This window comes from Chlamydotis macqueenii, chromosome 18 (genome assembly GCF_036417535.1).
Source record: "Chlamydotis macqueenii isolate bChlMac1 chromosome 18, bChlMac1.mat, whole genome shotgun sequence".
In the NCBI taxonomy this organism is placed as follows: domain Eukaryota; kingdom Metazoa; phylum Chordata; class Aves; order Otidiformes; family Otididae; genus Chlamydotis; species Chlamydotis macqueenii.
In genome coordinates, this window is record NC_141573.1 from 7,971,804 (window position 1) to 7,994,973 (window position 23,170).

At 42.7% G+C, this 23,170-nt stretch overlaps 1 protein-coding gene across 1 annotated transcript in view; it reads right to left on the reverse strand.

The window, feature by feature from the left end:
- The window catches only part of LOC104476946 (uncharacterized), a 125,988-nt gene extending 102,944 nt beyond the window's left edge, over positions 1–23,044 (reverse strand). The window contains exons 1-38 of the mRNA XM_086762646.1: positions 22,826–23,044; positions 20,404–20,547; positions 20,145–20,301; positions 19,338–19,365; positions 19,154–19,262; positions 18,513–18,605; positions 18,128–18,191; positions 17,948–18,046; positions 16,477–16,580; positions 16,258–16,396; positions 15,440–15,558; positions 15,094–15,243; positions 14,483–14,653; positions 13,524–13,833; positions 13,295–13,371; positions 12,186–12,273; positions 11,985–12,102; positions 10,453–10,576; positions 10,224–10,360; positions 9,897–10,146; positions 9,474–9,716; positions 8,917–9,093; positions 8,691–8,836; positions 8,515–8,605; positions 7,755–8,144; positions 7,520–7,646; positions 5,455–5,573; positions 4,744–4,940; positions 4,358–4,541; positions 3,956–4,121; positions 3,187–3,311; positions 2,648–2,956; positions 2,359–2,562; positions 2,101–2,226; positions 672–842; positions 475–579; positions 307–402; positions 46–183 (exon numbers count right to left, since the gene is read on the reverse strand). Coding sequence (XP_086618772.1) covers positions 46–183; positions 307–402; positions 475–579; positions 672–842; positions 2,101–2,226; positions 2,359–2,562; positions 2,648–2,956; positions 3,187–3,311; positions 3,956–4,121; positions 4,358–4,541; positions 4,744–4,940; positions 5,455–5,573; positions 7,520–7,646; positions 7,755–8,144; positions 8,515–8,605; positions 8,691–8,836; positions 8,917–9,093; positions 9,474–9,716; positions 9,897–10,146; positions 10,224–10,360; positions 10,453–10,576; positions 11,985–12,102; positions 12,186–12,273; positions 13,295–13,371; positions 13,524–13,833; positions 14,483–14,653; positions 15,094–15,243; positions 15,440–15,558; positions 16,258–16,396; positions 16,477–16,580; positions 17,948–18,046; positions 18,128–18,191; positions 18,513–18,605; positions 19,154–19,262; positions 19,338–19,365; positions 20,145–20,301; positions 20,404–20,547; positions 22,826–23,029 — 5,799 coding nt within the window. The 5' untranslated portion in view covers positions 23,030–23,044. The remainder of the gene's footprint in view (positions 1–45; positions 184–306; positions 403–474; positions 580–671; positions 843–2,100; positions 2,227–2,358; positions 2,563–2,647; positions 2,957–3,186; positions 3,312–3,955; positions 4,122–4,357; positions 4,542–4,743; positions 4,941–5,454; positions 5,574–7,519; positions 7,647–7,754; positions 8,145–8,514; positions 8,606–8,690; positions 8,837–8,916; positions 9,094–9,473; positions 9,717–9,896; positions 10,147–10,223; positions 10,361–10,452; positions 10,577–11,984; positions 12,103–12,185; positions 12,274–13,294; positions 13,372–13,523; positions 13,834–14,482; positions 14,654–15,093; positions 15,244–15,439; positions 15,559–16,257; positions 16,397–16,476; positions 16,581–17,947; positions 18,047–18,127; positions 18,192–18,512; positions 18,606–19,153; positions 19,263–19,337; positions 19,366–20,144; positions 20,302–20,403; positions 20,548–22,825) is intronic.
- Positions 23,045–23,170: the final 126 nt, after the last annotated feature.

Below are 23,170 nucleotides of genomic sequence, written 5' to 3' on the forward strand. Positions count from 1 at the left end.
CAAGCGGTACAAACTGCACAGCTACCTCCTGCAATACAGGCTTACCTTTGTTGAAGGGACTTCTCGGGTTTTAGCTCTGAGCTTGTTTACTTGACTCTCAGCAATATCTGCCCTCTCCTCAGCCTCTTCTAGCTTATGCTGTGCTTTTCTGAATTTGGAGAGATTAGTATTGGCTTGTTCATCCTAAAATGGCAAAACAAAAGGAACTAAAAACCATCTGGCAACATGCTGGGGCATAGAGATAACTTTTAAACTGACAGTCCTAGAAAAGGGTAAATCAGTATTTGCTTCAGTTTAGTGACTCACAGCTTCCTCAGCTTGTCTTTTGTAGGATTTGATTTTCATCTGCAGTTTATCTACCAGATCTTGTAACCTCATCATGTTCTTCCTGTGTTCTTCATTCTGTGGAAAGGTAATACGCAATTATACATCGGGAGACACAATCTCAGAGAATTGCTTTCTATTGATACCCACCTGGAAAGTAAGCTCTTTGACACGCCGTTCATATTTGCGCACGTTTCTCATTGCCTCTGTGGATTTTTTATGTTCTTCTTCCAGCTCAGCTTCTAACTCTCGGATCTGGTGAATCAATCAACAACTGTCTTGAGCCCTCACACAAGACTCTGAGAAGGAAGGTATCTTTGACATTCATGGCCAGTGCTGGTACCCACCCTGGCCTCCATCTTCAAGAGCTGCTTCTTGCCTCCCTTCAGAGCCAACTGCTCGGCCTCATCCAGACGGTGCTGCAGGTTCTTCACTGTTTGGTCCAGGTTCTTCTTCATCCTCTCCAGGTGGGTGCCGGTGTCCTGCTCCTTCTTCAGCTCTTCTGCCATCACAGCCGCCTTGGAAGGGAGGTGACACAAGAAAGTGGAAGAATGTGAAAGAACAGTGCATGCTGTGCAATTCCTGGTTCCTCTTGACCGTTCCTTCTACTGCACTTCCTGCTTCATTTTTTCCTCTGATACGATAGTGGTAGAAACATGATAGGAAACAGTAGAGAAAAGGATGGGAAAATATCTGCCTTGCTGTACACACAGAGCTTGGAACAACAGAAAGGGTAAATGCTCTGTCCCACTGTGTGGTCACTATTGCGACCTTCATTGACACCCAGGTGTGGTGGGGTAGAGCAGGAGGCACGGCAAAGCCTGGGAGCAGGGCATGACACAGCTGAAAGGCTTCTCTGCCTAACATGTGGAGGGTGATGGAGTCTGTATGCTGTACCTTAACGCATGCCCTCTTATTGCCACAATTGGCTAGATGGCTTGTGTTACAAGGCAGAAAACAGTTTAAAAAAAAAAATCTATATTATTTAAGACAAAACTAGGATATATTTTGCTCTCAAACATTTGATTCCTACACAATCAAATTAAGCATTTTTGGTAAAATGTTGACTGACATTACTTACAAATAACGCAAAATTCAACAAATGGCTTTGGCAGCAAAATACCTGAATAAGTCTAAATTGAAAAATGTGAGAATAAAATACAAGCATTAGAAATTTTATATATATGTATTAAATATATATATGTGTGTGTGTGTGTGTGTGTGTGTGTGTGTGTATGTATAACTCAGTAATGCTCTGTTTCTGTTTCATTCAAACCAAACACAAATGATCCAGTTTTTTTTTCCATTTTCATGAGCAAGTGGAGAAGTTTTCCTTCTGTTTTAACTCCAAGTAATGTTTTTAAGCGTTAAGATTTTGGTTTGATCCTATGCATCAAAAATCATTAGCAGGCTGGGTCCCACGATACACCAGCCCTACTGCCTGGCTGAGCTTCTCTAGCCTTGCACCAGAGGATATAGCACCAATTTTGAATGGAAATTCACAATTCTCATTTTAAAAGTTCTTAAATAGGATTTTTAAAAGATAAATATGTAAATACATGTCATAGTTCAGCCCCGATCAGGACCAGACTACACAGTCTCTCTCTCTTGCTCCTACAGAAGCTACCACCTTAGGCCCCCCCTCACTAAAAAAAACAGAACAATACATTAGCCACTTTACTGGTTTCAATACTGCAGGATTTTTTTGTGCTTTACATTTTCATGCATTGGAAAGCCCAGAGAATTTGAAGAGAAAAAACACAGTAACATCCTCACATCTGTTATTGCCTTCCTTGCTCTTTCTTCAGCATTTTTCGCTTCTTTAGTAATATCTTCCATCTCAGTCTGGATTTGTGCCATATCAGTTTCAAGCTGCTTCTTGGTATTAAAAAGGCTGGTGTTCTGTGAAGGAGAAAGAGAGGCTTTGAGTGTCCGTCTTTGTTCTCTCACACATAAAGATCACAAATTACTACTCATTCTTACTCTGTGAATCTCTGGACTCAAAAGTATGCGTGTCTTAGCAAAGCAAACTACCTGGGTATGGAGGAGCTGCACACGTTCAGTGGCATCCAGAAGCTCCTGCTCAGCCACCTTCCTCGACCGCTCCGTCTGCTCCAGGGCTGCCCGGAGCTCCTCAACTTCAGCCTGCAGCAGGTTTGCTCTGCGCTCCACCATGGCCACCTGCTCCTTCAGGCCCTCCTGCGTCCTGAGAGCATCGTCCAAGTGCAGCTGCGTGTCCTAAATATGAAAAACCGATTTTGCCCTAATGAATTTCTCAGATACTGTGCTTAAAAATAAACCAACCAGAAAGGTAAACCGAGACCTTGAGAACTCCCTGGATGCTGTGCAAATGTTTCTGTGCCTCGGCAGCCTGGCGGTTGGCATGGCTCAGCTGGATCTCCATTTCATTCAGGTCTCCCTCCATCTTCTTCTTCAGCCTTATGGATTCACTTCTGCTCCTGGTCTCAGCATCCAAAACACTCTGCATTGTCTCCACAGTCCTCTGATGGCTCTTTTTTAACTGGCTGATCTCCTCATCTTTCTCTGCAATCCTTCTGTTGATTTCTGATTTAATCTGAGTCAATTCTTGGTTGACACCAAGGATTTTGACCTCTTCATGCTCAAGAGCTGCCTTTAAAAAAAAAAAAAAAAAAAAAAAAAAAAAAAGGGGGGGGTGGAGGCGAATATACCTAAAAGTAACATTTCAGAAAACATAATCATCATGATGTTACTTAGTGACTTTGGCACAAACTCCTAAAGTTTGTGGAGATCAACCTTGCACACAGCCACTGCTCAGAAGAGAGACCAGAGAGCTGTACAGACTGCTCTTTACTTTTTCCAGTAATTTTTAAACTGACTCACCTCTGCCTCTTCCAGAGCTAACCGCAGCTCAGATTTTTCTATTTCAGCTTGCTTTTTGGCTTTCTCAAGGTCTTTGATCATTTTGCTATTTTCAGCAATCCGTTCAGTCAGATCAGCTATTTCCTCTGTGAGATAACAATGACATCAGCCTGTATTAGCCAAAGAAGCTGAACTCTATGTTTTGTGACTGTGTTCAACACCTCTTTTGTATACCTCCCTATATACACACACACACGTACATGCATACACCATCATACATGTGTATGGATATGTATGTACAGATAAACACAGATACAGCCAACTCATGCAGGATGACAAACGCAAGGGTATCAGTATGGTTTCAAAACCCTCCTTACAGAGAGCCTGGAAGATACCTGCATGTGCTTTTGTCTCTGGATAGGCCATCAGGTAACACTACAGGTCTTGTCACTCATTCTACATTCACAGTGCATCTGTAAAATTAACTTTCACAAGCTGTACAGCCTCTTGAGGGCACCACCTTTGTCTGGGAGTAGCACCTACATGTCCTTGATCTTACATCTCTGTAGCAGATAATGGAGAGCCAGGACATCTGCTTTACTAGCTCAGTCACAAACTTGCTCAACAACTTTTGGCAAGACATTTGTATTCTCCATTAAAACAGAGAGAGTAGTAATGACAGAGTCCTTCAACTTAGTGTACCTCGTGCAGACACGAACATGCTTGTAGAGCGTGCCTTGTTGTGGTAGGACTATGAACGCTTAATGGGAAATGAGAGCCAAACACTTACGCTTGAGAGTCTTGTTTTCCCGTCTGATTGTTTCAAGCTGATCTAAGGCTTCCTCATAGGCATTTTTCTCTTTGAAAAGCTCTGCGTTCAGCAAGCGCGATTCTTTAGAGAGAGCTTCTCGCTCCAGCTGGCTCTCCTCATACTTTCCCTTCCATTCTGCCACAACCTGAAAGATGCCATGTTCCATTCCCTGCTAGTACTGAAAATGTTATTTTATCTGTGGCTGTTTTCTGTACTAGATAAATACCACAGTCTCTGACAACAGGACAAACTCCTATTGTCATGCTCTAGAGGAGCTTATAACCGTTAGACTCCACTTGATTTCAGTATTGACTTAAGCAGGAGTATTAGTTTGGCCTTCTAGGAAGGCTAGACTTAAAAGATACTGTGCTCACTTATCACCTTATCAAAGTTCTGCTGTTTCTTGTCAAGGGCAGCTGCCAATGTGTTTGCTCTCTCTATGTCCACTGTCAGATCCTCCACCTCCCCCTGCAACTTCAACTTCATCTTCTCCAAGGAGGCACACTTTGAATTCACAGTCTGCATTTGCTGCCCTGCTTCCTGGAGACGCTGAGAGAGTTTTTTCCTTAAGGAATACAAATAAAACAAGCATATGATTAAAAAAATCAGTCTACTATGTACATAATAATTACAATACCTGAAGTCATTTTTTAATTAAGTCTGTATGCAAACCCTAATAAAATAATTCAGGTCAAGTTACTAAAAGTAGGTCTACACTCTGCACAATGGACAAAACATCTGGACAATTGACCTCATCTATCACATACTTGGCCTCCTCCAGCTCCTCGGTGCGCTGAATGGCATCCGTCTCGTATTTGGTTCTCCACTGGGCCACTTCACTGTTGGCCTTGGACAGGGCACGCTGCAGCTCCCCCTTGGCTTCCTGCTCCTCCTCATACTGTTCCCGGAGCAAGTCACAGTCGTGGCGAGCAGACTGCAAGGCGTGGGCCAGGGCATTCTTGGCCTAAAAATTACCCATAATATCATGTATTTATGGGAGCTGTGACCAGCAGGTGATCCCATGACCTTGCACGCTAAAAATACGATCACCGCAGCTTGGGCAGAAGACAAAGGGCCAGAGGTTTATAAGTGTTCAGGCAGCTATCTTCAGCTACCACCAACTTCTCTCAGCTCTACCTCTAGAAAAGACCAAGAGTGATGCTTTCACCTTGGCATATGCTGTAGTTTTTCTTCTCTGTGGCTATAGAAGCAAAAGAAATCACACAGACCATGGTTTTAAGGTCAAAAAAAGTAAAAAAATTAACCAAAAGTGAACCCACTTTTAAAGTGCTAGAGAGCTCCCTGGTAAAACACTTAAACAAAACATTCACTGTAGACATCCTGCCCAGCAGTAATTTTATTGCTGCCCAGAGTCTAATACAATACTTACAAACTTCCAAAAGTGGCTTTTAAATGAACTGAGGCCCTGATACATTCTGAAGCTTAGCATGTAGCATGTACTCAGTAGTTAGCGCTACCTTCATCTCCTCCTCTAGCTGCCTTTTAAGTTCTTCAACTTGCTGTGTAATTGCCTGCTTGCTTCTGGTCAGCTGCAATATTATGGTTTCTTTCTCTTCGAGTTTACGGCTTAGTTCACCTGTGACAAGAGAAGACAAGTTTCCAGTACTGTCCAGATTAAGCATCCTGAAAACATTAATATATAAATAATAATCAGTATCAGACATTAGTTGTTACCGTTCTGTATATACTTTTACCAGTCTTATTTTACCTTTCTCATTGCATACATTTTTTTACCATGTCATCTTTACTCTTAGAGTAATGCAGGGTTTAGTAATTAAATTATGAGACAGATATGTCTACTCCAACACTTATCTGTCCTATCTCCTTCAACGTGATTCCTCCTCTGCTTTCATCATGAGTTGCACCATTCATCCAGACTTTCACATACACGTGCTTAACCCACAGTTCTCTCAGCTTTAATTACTTAAGTGCACAGCACTTACTTTCTCTACAGCTTTAAACCTTCCTTTCTCTTTCATTTCTTGTTTGTTATCACCTCTAAATTTCTTCTACATTGACATCCTTTTTTAAAACAACATTAGGGAAATTGGCTCAACTGGCACAAAATGCTTCAGCAGCTTCCCATAATTGGTCCCGTGATACAAGAGGTAGATCCTGAAGTTTCACCTAATAAGCTTTACAATAACTGGAAAACATTTATTCTACACCACACTGCTCTCTGGCCTGAAGTAACACCTCTTCTTTCTTGGAGAGCTGCCTATAACCCATGCTGTCATTTCTCAAACTCTTGGGTCTTCTTGTAGGCCTCAAATATAATCTTTTTCAGACTTTTCCTGAGCCATTTTAGATTTTTACCTCAGGCTTTTAACTTCATTCAAAGATTCCCCTTGAGCACAACATACAATGACATTACAACAATCTGGTCAGATTTATAGAATCATCTTGCAAGCATGATCACTTCAAAAAGATTCCTCAAAAGAAGAATCTGGTTACGGTCTATGTGTTCCCATATGACATTATCCATTAAAAGGTGTTGTAAATTCCCTCTTCCCTGATAAGAGATGGAGTGGGAAAAGTGACAGATCACAACTAGTATTCATTTGAACATCTTTCATTAATTAAGCTGCTACAGTTATTATCCTCGAGCTATTATTATTAAAGCCATACAACTCCGAACACAGCACATTCACCCATATGTCCCTAGCAGAAGCAACGCCTGGAAGGCCAATCCCTGTTCTTTGCTCAGAAGCAGAGGACCATACTGACAGGACAGTGCTTGGTCAGAAAGACCCTCAGGGGCTCCTGTTTTCACCAGGTGGTATGTATAATCCTGTAGTCTTTGCACATGGCAGCCACCACCCTCTTGGTCTGCTGTTTCCCTGTGACTATATCTCCATCCACATACAGATGTGCCTATAGAGCTTGTTCACGTAAGTTCATATAAATCCACATTAGAAGGGTTTTCACGGCCGGTGTAGTCCTTTTGCTCAGCTGCTAGAAGGATATATGTCAACACTCCCTGAACTGCTATTATGTAAAATCCCTAAAATTCAGAAGGTTAGTTTAAGCCAATTCAGTGGCATTTTAGTTTGAGGTGTCTGACTTTGCAGTCAACCAGACCAAGGAGCATTCACACTCGTCAGGCACACTGCTCCAAGAAGCCTGCGTGTGAGCCGTAACAAGCTTCATGAGGGACACACACAGATGCTGTACGCACAGTGAATGTGCACTCTTAGAGGAGAAAGTGCAGTTCTACCGGGTTGCTCAAATCATTTGAGACTGTCCCAAATTCCCAGTCCCTCTGCAAGCTATGTGACATCGTTCTCGGAATTGTTTATCTAAGCAAATAATGCTTGCAGTTGGCACATGACCTTTCAAGTGTCACTCAAACTCATTTCCTTTGATTTATTTCTAATGTTAGATGTACCTGTACTAATCAGTCTGGAAGTAGAATACGCACCTTGGGTCAATTAGGCCTCACTCATGGTACACATTAGTGAGTCTCTCTGCTACTGAAGGGAAAAAAAATATCCGCTCAGCAGATCTTTGTGCCTTCCTTACCGGCCTCTGTCTGGAGCTGGGCTTTTTGTATCATCATCTCATTCATATTCCTCTGGTTCTCCTCAAATTTGGCTTTCGTATCTCTCATTTGCTCTTCTAGGGTGCGGTACATTTTTTCCAGATTAGCCTGAAAGACAGTAAGAGAGTGGAATCCGTGTACGCATGTTTGTATTGCATTAAATTATAACAAGACAGAAATATTGCCAATTCAAGTATTTCACGTATAAAGAAACACCTTAGACTTAGTAATGGCCTCTGTACTACTTGCTAAGTCATCAATCTCCATCTTCAGCTCACTCTTCTCCTTCTCCAGCTTCTGCTTCACTCGTTGCAGGTTGTCAATCTGCTCCCCAAGTTCAGCTGTGCTGTCCGCATGCTTCTTCCGCAGGGCAGCAGCCGTGGCTTCGTGCTGCAGCGTGGCCTCTTCGAGGTCACGGCGCATCTTCTGAAATTCTGCCTCACGCTTCTTGTTAAGTTCACTTTGAGCAGTGGTGGCTCCTCCTGTCTCTTCAAGTCTTTCACTGATTTCCTCAAGTTCATTAGCCAGCTCGTGACAATGCTTCTCTGCTTTTGCGCGCATCGCTTTCTCACTCATGGTCTCCTCTTCCAGTTCTGCAACTTGTGCCTATATCATGAGGAAACAGCACATCAGGAATTAATAAGGGAACAGATAATTCAATGCTTAGGTTAACACATAATTGTCATATCAAGCCCATTGTTTTGGAGACTGTAAGCAAAACAAAGTCCCTTTGAATTTTACTGTTTTGCCATTGTAGGTGAAGTTTCACCAACAGGAAAAGACCTATGCATCAACTCATACTGACTTTAGAGCCCGGCTTTCTGTTGTGTAGAGAAAATTATTACACTGCATCCAGGTAATTACTATGACTGGTCAGAGATTTTATCAGTTAGCAACTGTGGGCAAGCAGTACTCATGCTGCTACAGTTTAAACAAGCAAACAGTAATGATGAAGTAGTTACACAAAGTCTCTTGCCTGCAATTCTCTGATCTTCTTCTGCAATTGAATATCTGAATTCTGCTGTTCCTCAATTTTGTTTTGCATCTGGTTAAATTCAAAGTCTTTCCTGTGAAGGAAATGCTCTTTTAATAAAACTAAAATATGTCCAGTTAAAAACAAATAGTAAATTTGTAACTTTTTTTTCCTCATACTTCCTTAATTTTTCATCTAAATGTTGTTTATCATTCTCCAGATCCACTATAGTTTCCTGGGCAAGTTTCAAGTCTCCCTCAAGCTTTCTCTTTGCTCTTTCAAGATCCATACAAACTTTTCTTTCCTGTTCTAAAGTTTCTTCAACCTGTAACATAAACACATATAAAGATTACTGATGGGACAACTGAAGAATCTACTCCTTCTCCTTGTGTTGAACATGCTCACATGGTTCACTTGCTGCTCCAGCTTGATCCTGACTTTGGTGAGGGTATTAACTTTGTCCTCTTCAATTTGCAGGTCATCCAGAGTCTGCTGGTGGGCTTCTTGCAGGGCCTTCTTCTCCTTGCCTAACTTCACAGTAGTCTCATCCAAACTTGTCAATTCTTCAGTTAGATTTTTAACCTATTGTATGGCAAAATACTTGAAGGTCACTAATAATTTAGGCTTCTATATAGACTAGTGATCATACAAAAGCAATACACATGATGCTAGACTACCAAAGAGACTCAATTAATTGTATTATATGGTCAAACTATACAATCTCTCTGCCTATGTATTAACCCATCTGAACTCACAAAGCAATTCTGAACTTTCATTTTAATGCATTTTTACATGCTCATGGGTTGTTCTTCCTGCACAATAGAAATTATCAAATTTAACACCAGGCCCACAGATTTAATTATACAACATCCTGTTATTGTTCAAGTTGACCGCCCCTTTACACCCCACCTATAGACATAGCAGCTATTATTAAACATGCAAACAAAAGAAATAAAAAGTACCTTGTTTTCTGTGGCACGTTTTTCCTTTTCAGTCTTGGCCAATGTTAACTCAAGGTCATCAATATCTTTCTTCAGCTCTGAACATTCATCCTCCAGTTTCCTCTTTCTAGCTGCCAGATCAGCATTTATCTCCTCTTCCTCCTCCAGTTTTTCCATTACTTCCTTTATTCTTGCTTCCAGCTGGAATTTTGCTTTGATCAGTTGGTCACATCTTTCTTCAGCATCAGCCAAATTTTCATTTTCCTTTTAATAGAAAACAGAAATGTGTTTCATTGTCACACACTGGAACCGATACTTGCAGAAATCACCTGCTTATTTTGCAAATGGAACACGAAATAACAGAATTTCTATTCAGCCCTTTCCTGAAAGCTCAGACAAAACTGATGCGATCTGAGGAGCCAAAAATGATTTTAAATTACGTACAGTCTGTACTTGCAGCTGCAGGTCCTTCTTCTCTCGCAACAGAGTCACCATTTTTTCTTCCAGGTCTTTCCTCTTGGTTTCTGATTTAGCCAGTTTCTCTTTCATTCTCTCAAACTCTTCCTTCATTGCAGCCATTTCTTTCTCAGTTTCCACGCAGAGGGGTTTAACCTTGAAGAACAGCTTCATCCAGGGCCAATGCATGACCTTCATGAATGCACGGATGTTGTACTGAATGCAGAAGATGGACTCCCTGAAATCAAAGTGATCCATCAGTATCATGAAAAAAAGCACATCTTTGAGAAACCAGACCTTGCAGAAGACACACACCTTCGGTCTAACATTCTTTTCAATTCAAGTCTCCTGAGGTATCCCCTGCACAAAGCCTGTGTCTGCATGATCAGTTGTCCTAAGCAATCATCTCGCATCTCTTCCAAGACACCTAGTAAACCTGCCTTGAAGAACACCTGCAACCAAAGAATAGAAGTCAGTCAGCACTGTGCTATTGTTTTAATGCAATGAATGATTTCTCATTGTGTGGCAAAATTAAAATGTTTACCTTAGTGTGTCCAAATTTGTACTGAGTATGATCTATCTCAATGGAAGACAGCAACTTTTCACACGCCTTCTTGCTATCAATAAACTGTCCTTCTGGAATGACAGCAGCATTCAGTAGGCGGTATCTGACAAAATAAAGGAAAAAAGCTTAACTGTGAGTATCATTTTAGTCCACAAGATGCTACAAGAATAGCTGTCGCTTCGAAGACAGAGAGGAAGGCTGAGTCTCACTCACATCTCCAGTCTTAAACAGCAAACCAGTAAGAAGCAGGTCAGCTCAGTAGGTTCCCAGCATGTGTTACAGACCTCAGTAAGACCAAGGGCATGGACAGTCTGTTTGCTGGACCTCAGAGACTCTGCTTATCTGTGCCACAGTCATTTACACTAACCTAGGGGTTAGCTGTAAGTTTTTAAAAAATAATGGATTTTAAGAATAGGGGGATTACTGCAATTATCTAATCTGACCTCCTGTATAACGCAGGCACAGTCCTCCCAGTGCCTTGTTCATCCAGCCATCATCTTGTGATTAATCCAGTACATATTTTTTTCTTAAAAAAAGAAATTTCTATCTGATTTGAAGGCTTCAGACCTTGACGGTGTCCCAGGTAAGCTATTTGCCCTCGCTGTAGGAAAGGTATACTTCACTTCTACTTTGACAACAACCTTTTTCAGGTTCCACCCTTGGGCTCTTGCTTTAAGTCTGTCTTTTAGATGACAGGTTCCTGCATACGCAGAAATCTTTACACCTGCAATTTCTCTACACCACAAACAAATCACCTATTAACATACAGTTTCCTGAGTTAAATAATTTTATTTAAATCTCTCACTACACTGGAGTTCACATTTATCCTGTAGCTCTGTTCTGAACGTTTATACCATTCTGAACCAGCTTCTTGCATTCCTCCTGAAGTATGTAAACCAGAATTAGACATAGTATCTAGCAGTGAACTTCCTAATCCTACACTGGGAGATTATTCCACCCCCTATTCTTTTCAGCATGCCTGTTTACTCATACACAAATTTGCCCACTCACATCCCTGCCCTGGAAGTCTTCCCGCTGAAGTCTGTTTTGTTAATGTAGCTACATTTGCCAGTCAAGCTTGTAATTTCATCCAAAAAGCGGTATCAGGTTTAACACAATTTCCTGTCAGTAAAACCATTTTAGTTAGAATTATTTAAACAACATTCTTCAAACTTCTACTAGACAGCAGTTAAATGTAGGATGTGGTATAGACCACCCTTCATATTTTTGCTGAAACACACTTATGTCAAATTTGAGAATTTAAGTGAAGAATATCCAAACATTCAGATCAACATGAATGAAGCAAAAATAAACTTTGGCATACGGTATTCAGGAAGGCATTTGGGTGGGCACTGCCCACACACTCTGCTATCAGATATGTCTTCATACTTTCCATAGTTGTTAAATATTAAAATAGTCTTTTCCTAAGAACTGTACCATTGACTTGTTTAGCAAGACTCTGCTCTCAAATGAATTGGGCTTGATGCAAACACAAAAATGTTATTACAGACCTTTGTTTAAAATCCCCATATAATATCTTGTTGGGAAATCCTTTCCTGCAGATTCGAATGCCTTCCAGAACACCATTACATCTCAGCTGGTGCAGAACAAGCTTGTGATCCATCAGGCCTAGGACAGAGCAACACGAAGATATATTGATTTTTCTAGCATTGGTCTTTCTGACAACTTCTTACCTTTGTTTTATGAATTACCTGGGGTTTTTGTTTCATTGGGAATGATACAACGCACAAAATGAGGATGAGTTGTTCGCAAGTTGGACATCAGCTTATTCAGATTTTCCTGTAAAAAAGAGACCATTTGCAACCTCTATATTACCTCAAGACATAATGCAAATATTCTCAATATGATTTGACTCTGATGAAAAATAAAAATTCAGAAGCTTTCCCTTACTCTCCCAGTGAATATTCTACAGGCCTGCATTGGCATCAGGAAAGTAAATAGCTACTAACAGTGGATAAAACTGATAAATTTTCCTTCTGTCTTAAAATTAAAATGTGTCCTTACTGGTTAGAAGATACTCATAAGAGCTGTGGAGGATGGAAAGAAGTGAATGATATTCCAGGATACCAATAGTAGTCTTTCTTGATCAAATGAATTGTTGATCAAATGAATGAATGGGTTGATTCTTTTGGTTTTTATTACTTAGATACATTAGTTATGTATATTTAAAAGAGAACTGAACCACAAAAATCTATGTTTCTCTATGACATCAGAAGTCATCTGCTCTGCAGTATAGTTTTTGTTAGCATCATGTTTCTTTCATCATCTCAGGCAATAATGACATATTCTGAGTACACTCAACATCACAGCCAAGTGGATGCTGCACTCCTCATCCTGCCAGGAAAGTCTGAACCTGTTCCTGGCCCCAGGATATAGCCGTGTCACAGCAGCATCAAGAGGCTGCAACATGTAATTTGTGTTGCCCACACTGAGTGCAAGGCACTGGTTGCCACACAACATCCTGTCTCAAGAGAGACACACTCTGGAAGAAGCCAACTACAACCAAATAAGGGAAGCATGCTGTCAGCAGCAAAGGTAAAAGCCAAAACAGCCTTTGGGCTGTCTTCAGACTGTGCAACCTCATCAAAGCACATTACTTCCCTTCTCCACCATCATCCCATTGGACTTCATTAGCAAAGCAAATTCAAATTAACCTTTACCAGATCCCAAAGGTAACTTTCCACAGTATCGTAGAGAACAGAGAAAGTGGGAATGGTGAACTAGTGCAGAGAGGTTTGACAGGACCCCATTCTCAGCAGTTTCTGCAGCTTGCCCACGCTGTGCCAGAGAACACACCTACCCGAAAGAGTGCAGAGACAGTTTGGAAGGAAGAGCCCTTTTTCTTGCTTCCTTTCTTCTTAATACCACCACCTTCAGCTGGAAAACGAGATGACAGTCCAACTGAAGCATTGCTGCAAATCCCTTTGACAGCATTATAATTATGCATCTAATATATAGAACACTGATTCAAGTCAGGTGATAGCTCGAGCTGGAAGCTCCAGATAGGAGACATTATCCTCTGATCTTACCTTCATCTATGGAAGCAAAGGTGGCATAAAGATTGCATAAAATTTTCATAGATGATTTCTGATACAACCCAATGACAGTTTCATTCAGGGGGTCCTTGTTCTTCTCCAGCCAGCCAGTGATGTTGTAGTCCACCGTGCCAGCGTAGTGCACCAGTGAGAAGTGGGCCTCAACCTTGCCTCTGCCAGGCTTGGGCTTCTGGAAGTTATTGGACTTGCCCAGATGCTGGTCATAGAGCTTGTTCTTGAAAGAGGTGTCAGTTGCCTTGGGGAACATGCACTCCTCTTCCAGGATGGAGAAGATGCCCATCGGCTGAACAGAAAAAAAGGTGTTTTCAAATAAGATTAATTCAAGTTATAATAATATGGAGTGAAAGAAATGCTAAAAGTAAAGTACGAGAGGTATTTTATAGAAAATTAACTTGGGAGGACTAGGTAAGCAAGACTTTTTGTGAATAGTTGGCAAGATATTCAAAAGCACCAGCTTTTCATAAATAGGGTTTTGAACTACCTAGACATTGTCTGGAAAACAAAGAAAGTCAAGCAAAAACTGTGCAGAAACTTCTTGGAATATAGTAGTGACTTCTCTTTATCCAGAAGGAGCAAAAAGTAAGCAAACAAGAAGCTAACATTTGGATTTAATTAAGAGGAAAATCTGCAGAGGAGCCAATATGCAAAGACAGAAGACAACTGGGGTACATATGACAACGAACTGACAATTTATAATGATGTGGAAGACAGACAGACAGAACAGAGAAATAAAAACAATGTCTTTTCAGAAGGCAGAATATATTTCCAGCCCATGGATAACTAATCATAAGGGTTATGTTTAAGGAAGGGAGGAGGTAAGAAGACCTGAAGCTTCACAGAGAGAGTGTATTGAAGGCACTCAGTGCAAACACTCTCAAAAAACCCTTCCAGATCTGATTTGTGTGATTGCACAAGCTGCGTAAGAAACTCACTTTTTCAATCAGCTCAATGCAGGCAGCCAGGTCCATCCCAAAGTCAATGAACTCCCATTCAATTCCTTCCTTCTTGTACTCCTCCTGCTCTAGCACGAACATGTGGTGGTTGAAGAACTGTTGCAGTTTCTCATTGGTGAAGTTGATGCACAGCTGCTCAAAGCTGTTGAACTAATATTTGAGTAAACATGTTAACATTGTTAAACTGACTCAAATCAATTTATTTCAGAGAGGTCAGCCAGATTATCCCTGAAGGGCTTTGATAACAACGTAAAGGATATATCATGGGTGGTCCAGGCTTACAGAAAAGTCGTGCTGTGCAGCACATGGTTGATGTAGCCTGCATTGGCAATGTTTTTGAGTGACCCTAATGTCACTAAATCAGATTCTGTGGGGAGGGATACAGCAGCTTCATGGCTATGCTTCTGCAATTTCTTTTCTCTTACAAAGCGGGTGATGGATCTACAAAGGCAGAAGCAGCTTCAGAGAGATTTGCCCTGTTCTTGAGGGCTGCATTGGGGTGAGGAGGAGGAAAGGCCAGAAAAGTCAAACAAAATGAAAAAAGCATTCAAAGACAGCCAAAAGTCTGAGAGTGCTTTGTAAAACCAAACCTCAAAAATCTCAAAGCCAGCAATGTCTAAGACTCCAATAAAGTGCTGTCTTGGCAGCTTTGTATCCAGTTGTTGGTTGATGCGCATCACCATCCACAAGAAGAGTTTTTCATAGACTGACTTGGAAATGGCGTTCACTGCCTGGTGCACCTGCAGGGAGACATTTCACACAAACATGTCAGCGCGTTGCTACTGCATCACCAGAATAAAACACCCCTCCACCATGCACAGGTACTGTCATCCCACAAAGTGCACTAACAAGTCTTAATGGCCCTGACCATCCTTAGCCTGCACCCACTCCTGTCCCATAGTGAGAGGACGGTCCCTGCTGCTCCCTGACACTCACCTGATCCTCTGTTTGGCCCTTCACGACATATTCATTTCCCACTTTCACCCGGGGATAGCAGAAAGCTTTCAGCAAGTCTGCTGAGTTCAGGCCCATCAGGTATGCTACTTTGTCAGCCTCTGTAAAATAAGTTTTAAAAAAAGCTGAAAGACTTCTTAACTGGGACAGTCAGAATGCATTGGAGCCAGCCAGAGCTCACACTGAAACCTCGCAAACTGGTTGGCTTTACCCTATTCACAAAGCTTGACCAATGTTCTGATTTACTTTTGCAACCAGCCTTGTAAGGCTGGTCCTCATGACCGAGTAGCTACAGCAGCCCCAGCAGGTGTTGTAAAATCAGTTTTAAGAATTATAATTCAGATACATACACATCAACAGAAAAAAAAAAAGAATTCCCCGCACCAAAAGCAAAATAATATCCTCACAACACCAACAGTGGGTAGACAATTTACACACAATTCACCACAATCAGAACATAAATTCCCCATAATCATTTCGCTCTGTATTGATGATGGGAAAACAGTGTTTTTCCCTTTGAGCCACTCCTCTGCAACATCATTTAAACAGAACAACTCCGGATGTGTTACCAGAAACTAGCGAACACTACAGTAATGTGTCTCAGGCACAAGGTCCTGCAGAGCCATCAAGAATAATGTGGATGCAGAAAGTGACTCTACAGGAGTTGAAGTTGAAGGTTGGACCTTCTTTTTATGTTCCTCAAGGAGCAACTGCTTCTTTCCTGGAAGACTCCTTGCATTTCTAGTGAAAAATGGTATGAAAACAGCTGGAAATATCTCTCCAAGCCATGAAGGTATTACCTTCTGTGCCATCCGGCTCTGCCTGCTCCTCACGTGGTCTATTCTTGAACTTCATGTTCCCATAGTGCAGGATTGCCCCTGTCAGTTTGTAAATCCCCATTCTCTCATCAGGGCTGAAGCCCAAAATGTCAATGGCTGCCTGCACACCGGAGAAATCAGCTGATTATAACAGTGGTGATGGTAAAAGTGATACTGTCACTCCTTGCTCAATGTACTCACATCTGTGGCAACAAGCTCCTCCTGGTCATCGATGCTGGCCACAGAAATCTCCCCTTGGCTGATGAAGGGGTAGTCGTACGGGTTGGTTGTGATGAGGAGCATCTCTGAAAGGCAAACAAAGGAGTGAGAGCTAGATCCTGGCAGTGAAAATGGAACAACAGCTTAGCAAGGTTTCACAGGCTTTTTTTTTTTTTCTTTTGCATCCCCAAACTCTTGGTTTTCTATTAGGAGACAAGAAAGACAGACTAAAACCATTCATCTGTCTTCCTTCTGGATGAGCAGAAAGTCCCAGGAATGTTCTCAGTCCTACCAGTTTAATATGCTGTGAACTGGGAGCTGAACACTCAGCACTGGCAGACAAGGAACAATGGCCATCCAAAGAAACAGGCTGTAAGATACATTTAGGTAAGACTCTTACATGCCTATGCTCATACATGACACATACTAATCCATCCTGAACGCCCCTTGCACCTGCTGGGGTTGTGTGCTGGTGCACATAGGTAATACAAACATGTGTTTATCTCCATCTAACTCAGGCTAGAATTCACAACTCATTTTCAGTCCTGAATCCTATGGCAGAGTAAGAGGAGAGTGAAGGTGTGCAGATGTGCAGTGGGGTTGTGCAGCGTGCAGGAGAGGAAGCCTTCCATATACTAAAGATAAATCTGTTTGTGACCTTGTACAGACATGCAGTCCTCTGGCACACAGCAGTCTCTCTGGGAAGGGAAGAGGGAGGTGGTAAACATCAGGAGATCATGTAGTGGGAGGATGGGGATAGGAGCTCCACCTTTGGAAGTGTTCTGTGGATAGCTGGGAGGGATGAGCAGAGAGGAGTGAGGATGAGTGCAGTAGTTGAGTGTGTGGCAAAAGGGTTTGGGACAGATGTGGGGCATGGATAGGGCAATGCCATGGCAGTGGGAAGGGGGAAAAAGGCTGTAGGGGCTATACTGGAAACAGGGAAGAACTTTTGCCCATGCGTTCAGATAGATGATTTGTAGATCAGGATATCTGGCAATCCTGCACCCAGGCAACTTCTCACCTTTCTGTTCAAGATTATTCGCAGGATCTGGTCCATATAAATCAGACTTTCCACACCAGCAAGAACAGCTGTAAGACACCACCCTTACACCTCACCTGCACACAGTTTGCATTTCTTAGGAAAGATAAATTGCAGGTGAAGTAACCCCTAATGCAACACTGTTACACAGAGATAAGAGAGCTGTGTACAGCTTTGGTAACTCCGTCATTGTTGATGCTGGAATGCGGATGAGATAAATAAGCACATGATCAAAGCTTCAGTGCTTTCCACAGCCGTGGAGCACCCCCCAAAAGGGGAAGCTGGGGGCTTGTGACACACGGCGCTAGGCCAGCAGGTGCCACTGGACCCTCCGTCACTGAGCTGGCATATTTAGGGAAAAGTTTCCCATATTGGTTTCACTGTAAAACATCACCGGGTGATGGCTGTCCTTACCAAGTAGTTCAGGCTTCTTATTGGAGAGGATCTGGTAGAAGATGTGGTAGCTTCTCTCAGCTTTCAGCTGGAAAGTGACTCTTGACTTTTCCAGCAAGTCTGTAACACATATGCAGATATAAATTTTTCAAGGTCTTCTTTACTTTGTATTAAAGCAGTAAGCCCTCCTCACGTACTTACAGGTCTCAATGTCACCAGAGGCCAGCTTTCCAGAGGTACCAAAATGAATACGAATGAATTTACCCTGGCAAGCAGACAAAAAAAACCAGTGGTCAGTGCAGCATTTTCAGGGTAACATGCCAGAGTGTTTTTCTCTCTTGAATCTCAGTGACAGCATCTCCAAATCAGTCTGAATTATCTTAGATATTCAAAGACAGATAAAGGGGAACCGTTTGTTGCAGCCTATGCAGCTATGAGCATGAAACAGCTGTAAACACATCAGCATCAGACAAGCAACCAATAAATTTGACAAGAACGTTCTCCCAGCCCAGTGGCTCCCACTTGCAAGTAAGAAGCAGGCAAACAGGATTAGACATGCAAGAGGGCAGAGAGAAACACGACTTACAAAGCGTGAGGAGTTGTCGTTTCTCATAGTCTTGGCATTTCCGAAAGCCTCCAGCAGTGGGTTAGCGCTGATGATTTGATCCTCAAGCGTTCCCTGTAAGAGTATTTGAATAAATATTCAAAACCACCATGGGCTATGTGGTAGGAAAAAGTGACTATATCATGGCTTGTCTGATTATATGTGCAGCCACGTGCCCTTCGTTTCAGCTGTACAGCGTTACTACAGCATCTTCTCGACTACAGCGCCAAGAATCTGCACTGTGTGTGAATGGTAAATAATTATTTTTTCTCTTATTCAGAATTTCTCCCATGGTCAGAGCTCTCGTCTCTCAACCACAGGGACAGACTAGCCCATGTGAAGAAACTGGAGCTTCTGATTCTTCCTGGACACCAATCCTCCAGACCTGGTTTCAGTCCAGATAAAGCTACACCTGGGCAGCGACAGCGGCAGCTCTGGTGGCTTGTATTTGTTGTGGTCCTAACTGCGTATCAATCCTTGGCCTTACTGCCTTTTCAAAGAGTGGCTGAAGCTAATAAAAGATATTTCATATTTTGAGGTAAATGTTTGTCACCAGTGCTCTCCACAGCCACAAGCTGATAACATCCTGAACTGCCCCTCCACCAAGCCTTCCTTCCTCACACCTTCACCCGGGACTCCTTCCTCTTCGCTAGGTCCCCGCTCGCTGCAATTGTTGCAAAGTACTGGATGACACGCTTCGTGTTCACAGTCTTCCCTGCCCCGGATTCTCCACTGTTAAAAGAAAGCACAGAGTGAAGAATTATCTGCCCACTTTTTGTTGAAGTTCAAAGTGACAGATGTACTTACGTGATTAGGATGGACTGATTTTCACGATCTGTCAAAGGGAAAAATAACTGCAGTCAGAGAAGCTGTAGGGAAAAGTGCTGCTTCTCAGGCAACCCATGATCCAGTATCCATTGAAGGAAAGAAACAAAATCTCTGCAAGCAAAACTGAAAAGATGCATGGTCTTTTTCTCTTCTCTTCCCCTCCCTGTACCCCACTTTTTGTCTTCTCTCCTTCAACCTTGCTCCGTCCTGCACTCTCCTCTTTGCTTCTTTCTTTATGATTCTTTACCTTTATTAGTATTTAATATGAGACAGGACTTGATTCAAACTAAAACCATGTCTTTTGGTGAAAACAGTTCTTCCAGCTCTGTTCTGAACCTACCAGCTGTTGCTTGAAGCCATGTGCTGGTGTGTTGACTAGGGACTTCCCAGACAGTGTGTCCTGTCCAACTGCAACTGCCCTTTTGCAGTGGTTCCTGTCATGGTGCTTAGCTTAACGCTTAGACCACAAACACAGATAAGGTGCAGGACAACAGCACAGCACTTTAAAAATAAAAAACCTATGTCAGGAGACAGAGAAAACCGGCTGGAGCTGGTTTTGCATCACCTAGTGGTAAAACAGGCACATCTAATTCCACAGCACAATAGTTGGGAGCCCAAATAAATAATCTGCAACATGACACAGAACAAGGAATTGGGGTAGCACGTTGTAAGAGATGGCAAAGGCAACTGAGCCCATGGCAGATAAGGAGTAGCATTTGGCAGAAGCAGTGTTTCTGACATAGTTTTTTTTTTTTCTATGAGTCTGATCAAAATAGAAAAGCTCACCAGTCAGCATGAACTGATAGGCGTTGTCAGAGATGGAGAAGATGTGTGGAGGGGCCTCCTGGCGCTTCTTGCCTCGGTAGGCCAACACCACCTCCGGGTTGTACACCGGCAGCCACTTGTAGGGGTTGACGGTGACGCAGAAGAGACCTGAGTAGGTCTGCAGAAAAAAAAAAAAAAAAAAAAAAAACAGAACAGCAGAGACACTGAAGTCCATCTCCTGGCAGCTGGATTTTCTCCTTTGCCATGAAAGGGAACCTACATAGATCATCCAGGAGGTGTAGCGGTCCTTGAGGTTGTAGAGGACAGCAGGTTCATGCAGGTGGGTCAACATGGCCACATCCTCAATTCTGTCAAACTTAGGTGGGTTCATGGCATATACATCATCAGGTTTGACAGTAATCATCTATAATCCAGAAAGAAAGAATTAACCTTGATCCAGCAACTCTCAATGCTCCTTCCATGTGTACACACAGAGACACAAACACAGAGAAGTAGTAACATCTGTAAGGCTGCTCTAATTCAGATTTTTCTTTCTGTTTAACTATGCAAAACAAGACATGGCTATTACAGGGCAACACTGCTGCCAGCTGGGAATTCTACAACACTGGCAAATTTACAGGACGTAAATTTACTGTCCTGGAATTGCGACAACCACACAGACAGAATTTGTGCTGGACCAGATCTTTCTTCACATTACTGCTGCTTACGAACTTCAAGTTGCTCGTGGCTGTAACGGCCAGGAGCACAATTGCTGGCCAGTCTGCCTTTCAGCCTCCAAGACTCACGCTGCACAAGGCTGGAGAGACAAGCAGCACAAGATTCATCAACAGTAAATTCTTCCTTGGAACTGATTTGTTCCACTCTTGCGTATGCAAATAGCCCCGTCTGCTGGGCTTACGTTGTGGGTGACCATCCTGTCGCACAGGATATGTTTGGGGCAGGGGGATATGTTTGGGGCAGGGGGGCAGATGTGCAGGAAAGCAGATGTACACAGATGGCAGCACCTATCTCGGCCACACGGAACCATGAAGGAGCTTGAAAATCCTGTTGTCATTTCTCCAGATGGCCTTTCCCATTGCTTTTACATTGTAATTGCTGCTCCGACGGAATGATCCAAGCGGACTAGTCCAATCCAAGGAGGAAAGAGTGTTACTGCAATCATATTTGATTCAGAAAGACTGAACACCATTTCCAAGCGCAGGTCCTGACTAGCAGAATGATCTTGGGCTTCTTTTGACAAAGCAAGAATTAAAGGCACAGTTATCAAAAGCAGCTTTGTGATATGAGTCCCTAAATACCTTTCTAAAGTGTCCAAACATCTGAGCAATTAGGACTCACTGCTACTCACAGGACATATCTGGGAGTCACTACAGAGATTTCTAACATAGTGTTCAGTGCTCAGAAGAGGGCAGCAAGCTCTAGAATATTAGGAATTAGGAGAAAAGAAAGGGAGAAGAGAGTGTTATGTAGGATGTGTTTGTCAGTTAATTCACACCTTAATTACTGATCACACCTCTTAGAAAGAATATAGTTGTACTAGAAATGATCCAGAGAAGAGAAACAAAGATGCTCATAGGTATGAAACCGCTTTTCTAGGAGGAGAGCATAACTTGATTGGGATTTGGGGAAAACACTCTGGAAGTTTGCAAAGTCAGGAGTGGCAGAGATAATCATGGCCATAGCAAGGAAGAATTATTCACTTTTTCTACTTGTGAAAAAATAAGGAGAAGTTACCAGGCTGTATATTGCAGGAAAAAAAAAAAAAAAGGAAGAACTTTACACATACTCTAATTTTAAACTGTGGAAATCTTTCCCACAGGACACTACAGATGCAAAAATCTCAAATGGTTATAAAACAGCCAGCCCCCAGAAAAGCAAGTCCTTGCACACGGTAGCCTGCTGCAGCCTCTGCTTAGTCACATACCTCTGACTGCTGGCGGGGCACCAACGGATGACTGTTTTATTCTTTATTTGCTTTATTCTTAAAAATCTGCTAGCACCTACTGTCAAGACGTTGGTTGAGGTGATTCTTTGGACTACTGCAGCTGTTCTTACAAAAGTTATCAGGATATAAGTTGCTAAGACATTCTGGCATTTTTGCAAGATTAACACCTTGGAGGCTCCTCTAGAAAACTGTCTGCAGCCAGTGACACTGATAATATTCAATAATTCAAGGTCAGGTTGGATGGGCCTTTGAGCAACCTGGTCTAGTGTAGAGCATCCCTGCCCAGGGCAGGGGGGTTGAAACTGGATGATCTTTGAGGTCCTTTCCAACCCAAACCATCCTGTGATTCTATTAATAATTTCACACGCAAAGGGGACTTTCAAAGTAGCTGGCTCCTCTGCTACCAGTAAAGGAAGGAATTTATCGGTAGATATGACAGTGTTAGATGAGAAAGGGTTAAAAACAGAAGTTGAGAACGCTAAGACTGGCAAGGCTACAATACAACCTGTTTCAGAGCACTGCCTCATCTTTAAAGTCTAAACCAAGAGTAATTATCCAACAGATACCTTCACCCCAGCATCCAGAGCAACACCTTCCTCTGGAGGCTGTGCTGGACCCATTCAGAGGGCAGGCCAGGGCAGATTTCTTGCCTGAGCTAGTCTGGTGCTTTCTGTGTTCTTTGCCCTCCCTGGCCCCTCAGCAGGGCAGGAAGGAGGGCCAGAAGGAATGCACTTACTCTGCCATCCTCTGTCTCAACAGTTATCTTCCCACCCTGTGCAGCCTTGATCTTCCCTCTGGTGTACTCCACCTCGGGGTCAGCCACAAAGCAGTAGGTCTTGGCATCAAATGGCTGGTTCTGGGCTTCTATTCTCTCCTTCTCTGATTTGCGCAGGTATGGTGCAGCCTCACCAAAAACCTCCATGCTGGCATCTCTGCTCATGGCTGAAGCTGAAAGACTGAAAGACAGAGCCTGCTGTGGTGGTCCCCTGTGCGGTCCTTAGAGTTGGGCAGAGGGGAGCTGAACGCCCACCACCCCTCCTAAGTTGGGTGCTCTGACAGCAGGTAGCTGAACACCCTTCCC